The sequence below is a fragment of the Gadus morhua genome, chromosome 6 (assembly GCF_902167405.1).
Source record: "Gadus morhua chromosome 6, gadMor3.0, whole genome shotgun sequence".
NCBI lineage: Eukaryota > Metazoa > Chordata > Actinopteri > Gadiformes > Gadidae > Gadus > Gadus morhua.
In genome coordinates, this window is record NC_044053.1 from 25,956,727 (window position 1) to 25,970,901 (window position 14,175).

General features: G+C 43.1%; 1 protein-coding gene across 1 annotated transcript; it reads left to right on the forward strand.

Moving 5' to 3' along the window:
* Positions 1-311: 311 nt before the first annotated feature.
* On the forward strand, positions 312-13,717 carry LOC115545883 (protein unc-13 homolog B). Its single transcript, XM_030359363.1, has 9 exons — positions 312-582; positions 5,782-5,811; positions 8,324-8,423; positions 8,623-8,740; positions 11,859-11,982; positions 12,109-12,182; positions 12,525-12,567; positions 13,121-13,153; positions 13,415-13,717. The coding sequence occupies exons 1-9, from the start codon at positions 561-563 to the stop codon at positions 13,621-13,623; spliced, it is 753 nt and encodes a 250-aa protein (XP_030215223.1). The 5' UTR covers positions 312-560; the 3' UTR covers positions 13,624-13,717.
* Positions 13,718-14,175: the final 458 nt, after the last annotated feature.

The following is a 14,175-nucleotide window of genomic DNA, read 5'->3' on the forward strand; positions in this document are numbered from 1 at the left end:
TAGCAACAGTCAGTACAGTACAGTTGAATAACAAAAAGATTGACAAACAGTAAAAGTCAAATAATTATTTTGTTGACTTTTATTGACTTAAATTAATACAAGTAGCCTAAATAAAAGTTAATAGAAAGTGAACAATATTTCACATAATTAAAAATTCCATAGAAAAAAGAGCCAAAGGTAGATAAATATCATGCAATAGCACATTGTGCAGTGTGTGTGAGGGTGGGTTGGGGGGGAGAGAGAGAGAGAGAGAGTCATACACACAGATTACCTCTAGGACCGCCCAGTCGGCCGGATTAACGCCTGTCTGTCGTCCGTCTACAGGGATGACACTCAACGCACACTCCAATGTCTCCTGCATCCACTTTAGCTTCGATGTCCACTTTCCCTGCAGCGACATGACGACGTGCAGTCGAAAGCGACGCTCTGAACTGGTGACTCGGGCCATGCCAGCCCCGCTTTGTTTATTTATCTTTATTTTTAAGGTCAACGCACTGGCCCCGCCTGGAGACGCTCAGCAGAAGTAGAGTATAGGGCTTCAGGTGGACCGAGCTGCTGCCATGTCGCTGCTGTGTGTCCGAGGTGAGTTGGATAATCACAAGTGGTTATCACTTATCATTCGACCGAATGGGTTATTTGGACCAAACTATATCATATGATTTGTTGAAGTGTCACTTTACTCTTAAACTACCTTTATTGTATTTAAATCTAATTTTATTTGTGATCATGATCCAATGAAGGTTGTTTCTGATATTGGGTTTGTAGCAGGCATCAACACACTGTTGCCTATTTATTGAGGATGTTCTGTAAATTGGATTTTGGTTTTGTTGATGTAAGATTCATGATAATCAATCCTGATCAATCCTAATGTGCCTACAACTATTCTCCTCGGCTCAGATTTTTACTCCGATTACAAATGCACAGCTATTAGGCCTACGGTAATGCACTTCTTATTATAGTCATTGTAATGGCTCCTCATTATACTGACTCAGATAGAAAAATTGTGGCATTTTGTTATATAATAAAATATAATAGTAAATCCTGTACACTGTATTTACCCTAATGTTACATGCTACTTGTGCTTTCCGTTGCTCATCAGTTGTGAATAACTAATATCTGAGTCATGTTGACTCATGGAACTGAGTGTAAAATAAGATGTTTATTTGATGTGTTGTAAGTTAAACATAACGTTCATTGTATAAAGCGAGCTTCTCCAGTGACCGGACAAGTTAACAGTAGACCATCTCTAGACCAAAATAGTGAGCAGTGTACCTTCTGTAGAGCAGACTAGTAAAAAAGTAGCCCTCCTCTAGAGCAAAGTAGTGTAAAAGTAGACCTTCCCTGGAGCAGACTAGTACAGAGCAGTAGACCTGCTCTAGACCAGACGAGAAGGTCTACTGCTCTGTACTAGCCTGCAGAAGGTAAACTGCTGCACTACCTTCTCTATGGCAGATTAGTTCAGAGCAGTAGACTTTCTCTAGGCCAGACTAGCAGTGTACCTTAATACGTATAATGTGCAGCATATAATGTTTGAAGAGCACGTTGAGTCTTCCACCTTGAGTCTATGTTTTACCCCTCTGCCTGACCTGGTTTTGAGCTTCTATCGGTATTAAATAACCTAGCTCGAAGGTAAATGGCGAGACCGTGTTGGTTCGAATATGTCTCTGTTGTTAAAATAGGGGTTAAATGCTTGGCTGCTTGGCTTGTGCAGAATGCTTGTGTGCGGTGGGCAACTGGTGTGCAATAGCCTTTATCTGTTACAAGCTACGCTGAAAATAATACAAGCATACAATCCGAATTGAAGAAACTACAAAAAAGTGATGCAGAACATCAAAAAACAGCAGGACAGATGTAAGAGTAGCTAGGAATCCGAAATTAGTGGCTGCCTACTGCACAGAATTACATTAATTCACATTTCAAAGGGCTTTCCACAACATAGTTTAACTCAACAAAGTTCCTTTTAGACTTCAAGAGCCAGATACGACATTCAGCCAATGTGAACATGTCAGCTTGTGCGTGTTGAAGTTGGGGAGGCATTCTACATACCCAAGGGAGCTAGGAGGCTCAGTCCACATTGAGGTCCTACAAATGAGAAGAGTTTGGACTGAGAATGATGTCCACTAATGACGTCTCTTATTAGTAGACCTCATAAAGCGCATAGCGACGGATGAGTGATGAGATCTGATTCCAAAGTGGTAAAACAACAAGATTCTAAGTTCTAGTAGCCTCCTTAATAACTGTAGATACTGTGCCTAACCACACATTGCATTTATAATACAGTAGTGTTGTGCTGGGTGGATGCTAAGCTAAACACAAGGCTGGTTTATATTGGTTAAATAGCAAGGAGAAGGAAGAGCAGTATCTGGTTGGGTACAGGTGTAGCGAGGTTTCAGAGCTTGTACAGGGTTAGGGATATATGTAAGGGTTCGATTAGAGTACAGGAGGGGCTAAGGTTAGACGTTTGGGTAAAATAATGGTTTGGGATTAGGGTTAGATGTTAGGGTTGGATGATTGGGTTAGATGATTCATTTTAGATGGCGATTAAGGTTAGATGTTGGAGTTAGATGTTCGGGTTGGAAGTGAGGGTTAGATGTTATGGTTCGATATGAGGTTTAGCTGTTAGGGTTAGATGAAGCTTCGTTTTTAGGGTTAAATGTTGGAGTTAGAGGTGGATTTGATTTTGCGGCGAGGTTTTAGGGTTAGATGAGGGTTAGATGCTAGGGATAGGGTCACTCCAGGGCTCCACTGAAAATGCTGTGTCGCTGTGCCATCAGTGTCCCTCCACCGTTGATGATGTTCGCCATCTCCATCTTAGTTTGGGCGGTGTTTGCCGCTGGTTGTGGAGCACCTTTCATTGATTATAATAACAGCAATTTCCAGTCAAATTGAGAGGTGGACTCAATGGCCATTTTATACAACGGGGGGCCTAAATAAGGTACAGGTGGGGTACAGCTACAGAATGTATCTGATGGTCCATTCCCAGGTCAGCTACTGCTGCAGCTCCATCTGGCTGTTAGAAGAGAGTAATCCCCAGACCATCTGCTGTGTGTGTGTGTGTGTGTGTGTGTGTGTGTGTGTGTGTGTGTGTGTGTGTGTGTGTGTGTGTGTGTGTGTGTGTGTGTGTGTGTGTGTGTGTGTTTTGTGTGTATGCGCGTGTATGTGAGTATGTGTAGTTGCTCTGTAGCATGATGCTTCTTGGTAGACTTATAGTACCAAGGCAGAGCCTGCAATGAACAGAACTATTGAAATACTGTGCTGGTGTCTGGAGTGCAGGAGTGGTGACTCTCCAGTCCACTGATTATAAATGTGGACAAATCAAAATAACTGATTATTTTCTGCAGCCACCAACTGCCGCTGTCACGTTAAAATTGTACCGGGGGCGAAAATTGTACCGGCCTACGTCATCAGTTGTTGACAAATTCCAAACCTGCCTGGCAACAGACTACGCGATCGTCTGTTGCCTGGCAACGGGCGATTGCGTCGAATGACGTAGGAAGGTTCTTGAACATTCGCGAACTTTCATGCTCGTTCATTGCACTCCTTCATTGAGCGTGACAAGACAGGTTTTTGAAACCTGCTTTAAACACTCAGTTTACTAGCTAGATTCGATTAAACAATTCAATACAATACAAATATAAAGTAAAAACAAGTGTTATCTAGCGATCCGTTATCTGTATTATGTTATTTGGTGTTCGGCAACATAAGCGCGAATGGTTTTTGAAACCTGCTTTAAACACTCAGTTTACTAGCTAAATTCGATTAAACAATTCAATACAATACAAATATAAAGTAAAAACAAGTGTTATCTAGCGATCCGTTATCTGTATTATGTTATCTAGTCTTTGGAAACATGAGCCGAATGTTTTTGGAATCCTGCCCGGCAACGGACAACCCAATCAAATCAGTTGTCAAGTTGTCAACAACTGATGACGTAGGCCGGTACAATTTTCGCCCCCGGTACAATTTTAACGTGACACCACCGTGTCTCCTCTGTGACCTGAACGACCAATTGAAATGACTTTTAAATATCTCAGGCCAATCATTGGCTTCCTTTTTAATCTGGAAATTCTGGAGTTTTGGAGTGGGTCAGTCTGGGGGTCCTTTTAGAAGGTTTAAGCCTTGTCAAAAGTTTCTTTGGTTACAACATCACCACATGGTTTGGTAGCCTTGGTTGTTGGGGAGGAACAACTGAATGACTATGACTCTACAAAGCTAGGGCCATAGAGAAGAAGCCCTCCCCCATCTACGCTATATACAGTAACTATGACACATAGCTAGTGCCATAGAGAAGAAGCCCTCCCCTATCTACACTATATAACTATCACTCTTCAAAGCTAGGGCCAAAGAGAAGAAGCCCTCCCTATCTACAGGATACAACTATGACTATACAAAACTAGGGCCATAGAGAAAAAGCCCTCCCCTATCTACAGGATACAACTATGACTCTACAAAGCTAGGGCCATAGAGAAGAAGCCCTCCCCTATCTACAGGATATAACTATAACACTACAGTAGGGGAAGCTATATAAAGGCCTTATAAAGGACAACAGAGACCCTCTCCATGGTGAATTGTACCAAATGCAATTGCTTTTTTAAATAACCCCCATTAACTGCTGCAATTTATATATGTCACTGTCTTATGTGATATGAGTGTCATGCACACTGTTTTAATGTTTTAGATGAGAAATAAGTCCCACACTTGGCGATAAAGCCGTATTATATTATATTATATTCTACGACCAACCATAAGGCCATCCTGACCACCTATACTCTGACCAGATCTTAGGTCAGAGGGTGGTCACATATCAGGACAGTGGGGCGTTCCATATAATCTTAGGTCAGCGGGTCGTTCCATCAGATCACAGGTCAGCGGGTTGATCCATCAGATCTCAGGTCAGAAGGTGGTTCCATCAGATCCGGTCATAGGGTCGTGAGTCGTGACAGTATGGTGGAGTACCAGATCTCAGGCCAGTGCTACGTAAAGCTGATGAGAGTTTAGTGTTGGGGGGGATAATCCCTCCCAGCTAAATCCCTGAATGGCTCAAATCTACGACAGGAGGACAAGTGTCTGTGTATAGACAGAAGCCCATGTAGGGGCTGCTAAACAATTGATTCTTTAAAAGTAGGCTCAGGGTTAGGGTTTTTTGCATAATATGACCTGGTGTGAATAATCTGAGACTATAAATGTGATTAAGAGATACACAATTTAAGTCACAACTGCAATTCACTTACATTTTTTCCATTTGATCTTTTTAATTTTTAAATGAGACTTTATAATATTTTTTGAGTTATGTAACTTTATCATACTTGGCTGGGTTCTATGGGTCAGGGTTAGGGTTTTAACGGACATAGATATAATATATTAAAGGATAATGATCAAAAGAAGTAGAATGAGTAATTTCCTTTGGTTAAATATCGTTTTATCAGTTGCCCATTCGATTTACTTGTCATTTACCGAAAACAAGAGGAAGCTCAGTGCTGTATTTATTTAGTTAAATAAAGGTAATGCAAGGTAAATACTCATTTACTTTGGGCAGGTTCATTGTTAATTCATTGAGTAGTGTTTTTTAGTTAAGACTACTTGACAAAACAGATAACAACACTGTTATAAACAACAACAATTCGGTATTCAACCTCATCTAATCTCATATTTCCATATGTTATACTGCTTCCTATTACGATTTTTAGGTAGTCTGTTAAAAACATAAAACATTTTGACACTTTCACTAACTCGTTCCTTCTGACTGATGTTGTCATGAACTTCTTGTTTCATCTTTTATAGTGAAGAAAGCCAATCTCCATGGCCCTCCAGGTAAGAGTTCACCTCCTCATCATCACATCCTCATCTGCTCCTCAACACCTCCTCCTAATCAACATCTCCTCACCACCTCCTCCTCACCACCTCCTCCTCACCACCTCCTCCTCACCACCTCCTCCTCACCACCTCCTCATCACCTCCTCCTCACCACCTCCTCCTCACCACCTCCTCCTCACCACCTCCTCACCACCTCCTCCTCACCACCTCCTCATCACCTCCTCCTCACCTGCACCTCATCACCTCCTCCTCACCACCTCCTCCTCACCACCTCCTCATCACCTCCTCCTCACCTGCACCTCATCACCTCCTCCTCACCACCTCCTCATCACCTCCTCCTCACCACCTCCTCCTCACCTGCACCTCATCACCTCCTCACCTGCACCTCATCACCTCCTCCTCACCACCTCCTCATCACCTCCTCCTCACCACCTCCTCCTCACCTGCACCTCATCACCTCCTCCTCACCACCTCCTCATCACCACCTCCTCATCACCTCCTCCTCACCTGCACCTCATCACCTCCACCTCACCACCTCCTCATCACCTCCTCATCACCAACACCTCCTCACCACCTGCTCCTCACCTGCACCTCATCTCCTCCTCCTAATCAACACCTCCTCAACACCTCCTCCTTAACTCCTCCTCACCACCTCATCCTCACCTGCACCTCATCACCTCCTCCTCAACACCTCATCACTAACACCTCCTCACCACCTCCTCCTCACCTCCTCCTCACCACCTCCTCCTCACCTGCACCTCATCTCCTCCTCCTAATCAACACCTCCTCATCACCTCCTCCTCACCACCTGCTCCTCACCTGCACCTCATCTCCTCCTCCTAATCAACACCTCCTCATCACCTCCTCCTTAACTCCGCCTCACCTGCATATCATCCCCTTCTGCTCACCTGCTCCTCATCACCTCCTCCTCACCACCTCCTCCTCACCTGCACCTCAGACAGTAGTGTGTAGTGGTAGGGCCTGTAGGAGGTGGTAGTGCGTAGTAGTAGGGGCTGTAGTTAGCGATAGTGTGCTGTAGTGGTAGGGCCTGTTGGTAGTGTGTAGTGGTAGTGTGGGGCCTCTTGGTAGTGGTAGCGTGTAGTGGTAATGTGGGGCCTGTAGGTAGTGGTAGTGTGTAGTGGTAGTGTGGGGCCTGTAGGTAGTGGTAGTGTGTTATGGTAGTGTGGGGCCTGTGTGTAGTGGTAGTGTGTAGTGGTATTGTTAAGTGGTGGTGTGGGGCCTGTAGGTAGTGGTAGTGTGTAGTGGTAGTGTGGGGCCTGTAGGTCGTGGTAGTGTGTAGTGGTAGTGTGGGGCCTGTAGGTCGTGGTAGTGTGTAGTGGTAGTGTGGGGCCTGTAGGTAGTGGTAGTGTGTAGTGGTAGTGTGGGGCCTGTAGGTAGTGGTAGTGTGTAGTGGTAGTGTGGCGCCTGTAGGTAGTGGTAGTGTGTAGTGGTAGTGTGGGGCCTGTAGGTACTGGTAGTGTGTAGTGGTAGCGTGTAGTGGTGGTGTGGGGCCTCTAGGTAGTGGTAGTGTGTAGTGGTAGTGTGGGGCCTGTAGGTAGTGGTAGTGTGTAGTGGTAGTGTGGCGCCTGTAGGTAGTGGTAGTGTGTAGTGGTAGTGTGGGGCCTGTATGTAGTGGTAGTGTGTAGTGGTAGCGTGTAGTGGTGGTGTGGGGCCTCTAGGTAGTGGTAGTGTGTAGTGGTAGTGTGGGGCCTGTAGGTAGTGGTAGTGTGTAGTGGTAATGTGGGGCCTGTAGGTAGTGGTAGTGTGTAGTGGTGGTGTGGGGCCTGTAGGTACTGGTAGTGTGTAGTGGTAGTGTGTAGTGGTGGTGTGGGGCCTGTAGGTACTGGTAGTGTGTAGTGGTAGTGTGTAGTGGTAGTGTGGGGCCTGTGTGTAGTGGTAGTGTGTAGTGGTAATTTGGGGCCTGTAGGTAGTGGTAGTGTGTAGTGGTAATGTGGGGCCAGTAGGTAGTGGTAGTGTGTAGTGGTGGTGTGGGGCCTGTAGGTACTGGTAGTGTGTAGTGGTAGTGTGGCGCCTGTAGGTAGTGGTAGTGTGTAGTGGTGGTGTGGGGCCTGTAGGTACTGGTAGTGTGTAGTGCGTAGTGGTGGTGTGGGGCCTGTAGGTACTGGTAGTGTGTAGTGGTATAACGTGTATGTGGGGATAGTGGTGTTGTTGGACCTGTAGGGGGGTTGTAGGACTTATAACCAGGGTGAAAAGAAAATTAAACAGCCTAAGGTCTTCTGTTATTTGTGATATTTTCATTCAGCCAATCATACAGAAGTGGTATTATCAGTTACATATGAATGAAATGTAGGCTACCTTCTATACGGAAGAATGGAATTCTACATGACTTAGAGAAACACAAGAATGACAACAACAACTGAACACAAGAGTCTTCATCCAATGTGATTGGTTATGCAACAGTTAGCCTCCTACCTCCAGATTCCGGGCTGAGAAGATTTCCACTTGTTTTTTATCTAATTTGCTCATTTTCTGATCTTTTTTTTCCCAGATAAATTCAATGCTTACGTTACCTTAAAGGTGCAGAAGGTCAAAAGCACCACCATCACGGTCCGGGGAAATTTGCCATGTTGGGAGCAGGACTTCATGTTGTAAGAATCTCTCTGCCTCTTCATCTTCTGAGCATTTAAGCTGTGCATGTACACATTGTTTTAGTCCAAAACTATATCTGTTGAGGAAAACATAATTCTTATGCATACTTTCATGGATCTTTCAGTACAAGCAAACTGTACGAAATATAGTTAGTCTAACCTCAAATTCTTGTGCGATGTGTGTGGATGGGTGTTAAAGTGAGATCAGTCATCTAGATTCAAGCTTGGTGGTGGAACTGTGGAATAAAGGTCTTATCTGGGATACTATGATTGGAACAACACTCATCACCCTGGACAGCATCCCCCAATCTAACAAGGTAATGCATCTGACCAGCTGACTAACTCACCTGACAAGGTATCACACCTAACCCGGTAACTCACTTGACCCGGTAACTCGCCTGAAAAAAACCTGACCAGATGAAAACCTCACCTGAACAGATAACTAAAGCCCTTTTATCACATAGTTGAAGGTCAATTACTGGGATAACATTGCGGGCACCGTTAGTGATTTAGATTATTCACGCATGTAGATACGTTCAGGAAAATTTCTGTCTTGCGCCCGTTCACACACGGCAGGGCAATGCCGGAGTACGGGCCGAGAGACAGTCCAGCAGAGGCGACACTGAGTGGAGGGCCCTTATTTCGGAACCTGTCCTGTTTCCATCATCTTTTGAAAAAAGACTTGTTTGTAAACAAAAGAGGCGGTATTGATATTGTTATCGGATCACCCAAAAGCATTAGCTCATTAAGATCAATAGTCACAGCTTCAAATTCTTCCTCAGCGGAGTCTTGAGATTGGTTCGCTCACTAAACACTTGTTTGGAACCTGTCCAGAAAAAAGCAACTTGTTTGCAAAAATAAGACGCTGTATTGATAATATGCATTGGCTCATTCAGATGTTAACAGTCATTGATTTCATATATGTTCTCAGTGGAGTCTTGTGATTGGTTGGCTCGCTCTATGTAAAATTGTCTCTACCGTTGTTCTGCCAATTAAGCTCCCTTGTCCGATTTCTCTATCACGATGCTCCTGCTACAGAACCACGTTATTTTACACCACTACTCGGCCCATGTACACTGTAAGAATATTGGGATCATATTTTGATACTGTATTATAACTAGAGCTGTCAAGCGATTAAAATATTTAATCGTGATTAATCGCATTAATGTCATAGTTAACTCAGGATTAATCGCAAATTATTTTTCTATGCTAAATATCCCTTGATTTTTTTGTCCCATAATTCTTCTCATTTTAATTCTCTTATCAACATGGTGAAGTGCATCGGCTTGCCTTGTGCAAAAGATTTTTTATTGATAACAACATTGGCATATACTGATCAAATGAGGACGATACAAAAAAAGAGCCTATAGTGCAATTAAACGACTGCTTTGAACAAATGTCATTTGAACATAGCAGTCAGGCTACTGCTTCTTTGTTTTGAGGCAAAGAAAAAAAAGTTTTTTTTCTTTTTTTTTTAATAAAATAATTGCGTTAATCGCGCGATAATTTTTTTAACTCCGTTAAAATTGGTTTACTTTAACGCCGTTAATAACGCGTTTAACTGACAGCTCTAATTATAACGTCTATATTGGAGATTTCAGGGGTTCTACTGATTCAGTTTTTTTGCTTAGGAAATGTCCTTACCTAACGAGGTGACCCGGAAATATTTGGAGGCAAGGTTGTTAGAATTCTAAAAATGTTTAGGAAAGATGCCTCGATGCAACCTTTAACCCACCTTTTGCATAGGTTACTCCTGACCGACCTTTATGAAAGGAAAGGATATATGTTTAACCCATAATCCTTTACTGTGAAAATATTTAAAGACACAAAGTTTACAGACTCTCTGCGAAGACGCATGAGAGACGCTGTAAAGCAGAAAAGAGGAAGAGTTAACCAAACATTAGGGAGAAGAGGCGAAGAATGGAAAGAACGCCTAAAAGACCAACCTCATAATGGTTATTTTCGTAGCCCATAATTTAAACCATAAGAAAATAAAATGCCAACTTCATATTTAAGAAAGACTAATGGGGGCAGTTCATTTTAGTGCCCGACCGATATTGATTTTTGAGTGCCGATGCCGATTATTTTCAGAGAAAAATTACGATTACGATTTAATCGGCCGATTAAAAACAAAACAAAAAAAAGTCTATGAAACGTAGTTTTTGATACCTTAAATATACTTTAAACACTTTCGACGAATATGTGAATTGAATGCAGAACCTTTGAGTGTTTTAGAATACATTTACAGTCAAAAATGAGTGTAATGTAAAATGTAAAATAAATAACTAACTCCCAATGTGCTGCGCTAGTGAGCAGTGACTAACATGTGCGTGCTGAGCAGTATGGTCTCACCGTTAGAGTCTACAGTATAACAAATTAACATGGCCTGGGACCTAAAGAAAAACAGGCACAACATGCTCAAACAACGCGTCTTGTGTACATTGGTGAGGTGAGCGCGCAGCTGCCTGAGCGAGCGTGCTTTCATGTTGTACGGTAAAATTCAATCTCCTCTTTTTTACTCCAGCTAAAGTTGTTAGTTAGCAAGGCGAGTAGGAGCGCAATCTGCAGGATACTAAGCGCAATAACATTTCTAAAAAAAAAAAATATATATATATATATATATATATCTATCGGTTGTAATCAGCGTCTTTTTGGCAGATGTTGATTATTTTCAAAAAGGCTATAATCGGCCGATTAAATCGGCAGGCCGATGAATCGGTCGGGCCCTAGTTCATTTCAACATCAAAGTTTGGTCTCTTTTTTCAAGTTGGCCAAGTCTGACCTTAGTGATTTTCAGTGTTGGCGCAACCTCATTGAAATTAATACGACAAGAACGCATGGATCGAAAGAGCGCTTGTTGTTGTCCATCTTCGGAAAATTGTAATTCCATGCTAGAGGTCAGCAATATTCGCAATTGCGCAATGACGTTGGTTAGGAAAAGTGTTGAATTCATTTTAAACAGTGCTGTCTTTTCCTATATTCGAAAGGAAGCACCTTTTCATCTCTCCTTGACCTGATGACGTTTTCCACAAAGGTTAAGGAAAGGTGGCATAAAGGTTAGGAGATTTGACTTTCCGAATTGGTGTGTATTTTAGAAACGACTACACCGCGGATCATTATTGTCGGCATGCTCATGCGCAGAACCACTAGCAAAATCGGACAAGGGAGCATTAATTGGCAGAACACCGGCAATCTGACTGCTGTTATTCACAACACAGCCGGGCATGCAGTTATCCGGGAATTTTTCTACATTTTGGGCAAATCATGACTATCCCAAATCATGACTTGGGGAGGTATCGGAGCTAGCTCAAAACCTACACCATCATGAGTGACTGATGATGTCTGGAGTACTTCCAACATTTAAATCTATACCATTCATGTATTATTTATTATGAACATAATCAGGGCTGTTCTGTGTTCTTCCTCGTGGGCCAGGAGGGCTCAGGGCACTGGCTGCAACTGGACTCTGAGCTCCTGATGAGCGAGGAGGAGATCTGTGGAACCAGCACCCCCACCCCCCACCAAGTCCTGCTGGACACACGCTTTGAGCTTCCCTTTGGTAAACGCACACACGCACAGACGCGCACACACACATATACAGACAGATACACATAGACATACACAGACACACACAGACACTCATACTCCTTCATTGCTGCATTATTTGGTCTACATCTCTCCCCAGATATACCAGAAGACGAAGCCCAATACTGGACGCGCAAACTGGATCGGATTAACTCCATTCACATCCATGGACAGGTGAGTTCCTACTAAGGCTAACCCCTTTCACCTAACCCCTAGTCCAAACCCCTAACTGCTAAAGCTGACTAGTCCCTAATGCTGGACCAATTCTGAATGAATTTACATAATGCTACTTATAATAATTGACAGATTATTAATATTTATAAATGTGTTTAACTGTTACACTTTTTTTTTAACAATGCAGACAGCTGTTTCTTTGCACACGGCCATCTTGTCATTGCAACCCTATGACACAATGTGATATGTTTTCTTTCTTCAGTTTTTTCTCCTTCTCTTTCTTGCTGCGTCATTCTATTCTTCCTCTCTTCTTTTGTCCCTTCCATGAAATTGTCTCCAAAGGAGGAGATCCAGAGAATTATGCCTTCCGTCCCCTCTCAGTGTTGTAAGTTTGAAGACAAAATCAAAATATATAACAGTATGGAACATTACATCAAGCAAAAACATTTCCCCAGTATTAAACATACCATAAAGATAGAGAACCTTGATACTTGATGCGGATTGCGTCATTTATGTTATCAACCAAGTAGGTTCTTTCAAACAGAGTATCTACACAGGATGTTCAACGATTACATTTCCACATCTTGATTTTAAAACGGGATCATTAGGTTATGAAGAGCATGTAAGTATTAGGGTGTGAGGACTATAGCATGCTAGTGCATTAGCGGGCTAGCATGTTCGCTTTAGCAAGCTAATGGAATAGTTGTTATATATATAGCATGTTAATAAGGTAGTGTGCTAGAGCATAAGCTACCGATCTTCGTAACCAGAAGGTTGCCCATCCCCATTAGAGGTCACAACCCCAGGGCTTCGGCATGTCTCCGAAGGCAGACATGTTGCTGGCCTTGCTTTCTGCGACTACTGAATGCATTTTCTAGTTGCCAAATTATACTTTCTTTTTTTTGTTTATTTTTTTTGCCACATTTGCCTCTCCCCAGGTAGTTGGAGTTACTTCAGCCGAAACGAAAGCAGTATGTACATATATTTTATAATTGTTTTTATTATTATTATTCTGATTATGTTATTATCTACTCTTACCTACTCTTCCTGGCACTAACCTTATTTTCAAAATTGGGAACTATTAAATTTGTTTTTATTTATATTTTTCTCAATGATCAAATGAGGTATTACATATTAGAGGTTTAAGAAGTAAATAACTATTGTGCACTATTTTTGTCACTGTTTATGCTATCCTATCGGCTAAAGAAGATGATTTACGTGTTGACTTCCAGCGTTGGATGACCAGGACAGTGTAGTGGATGACCGAGGTGGTTACTACCGCAATGAGATGGCTACAAGACCCCCACGCTACCACAACACACCCCAGAACAACTCCTCCGCACACCAGTATCCCATCGGCAGGCCTCCCCAATACTCCCTGTCCAGAGAGTCCCTCCAGAGATTTGAGCTGGATGAAAGGGAAGCTAGGGCAAGCAGGTAAATGTGGGACATACATACTTTCTTACATGCATACATTCCTGTGTATATACATGGGTACATATGTAAACATGTATGCGCCTACATTTATTTGTACACAAACACATACATTTGTATTTATCTATTGTGGCAACCCGGCTCGGGGAGTGAACGGCCTCCTCAAACCGCACACGATTCTCTTAGGTTCTTAAGCCACAAAGGCACTTTTAATACAAAAACAAGGATCTCTTACTTTAAAGAACCGAAAGATAATTGGCGGCATCCACTGCCTGGTTCCGCTTGGTGGAACCACCACAGCCACCACAGCCACCACAGCCACCGCAGCCACCGCAGCCACCACGGCTGGCCTCTCCTCACACCCAAGCCAAGAGAGCCCTGAATGTGCCTTTGAGCAGGCTATTTAAGGTCTGCCCTCCCACTGGCCCTCAGGTGCTCTGCATCAAGTTGATTGGCAAGGGCCGGGTTGCCATACTCCTCCATTCTACGGCGGTCCTGCGGGTATCATTGCTGCTTCTGCTGCCAGCGTGGCTCGTTTTGCGGCCTCGTCCCTCGCAGC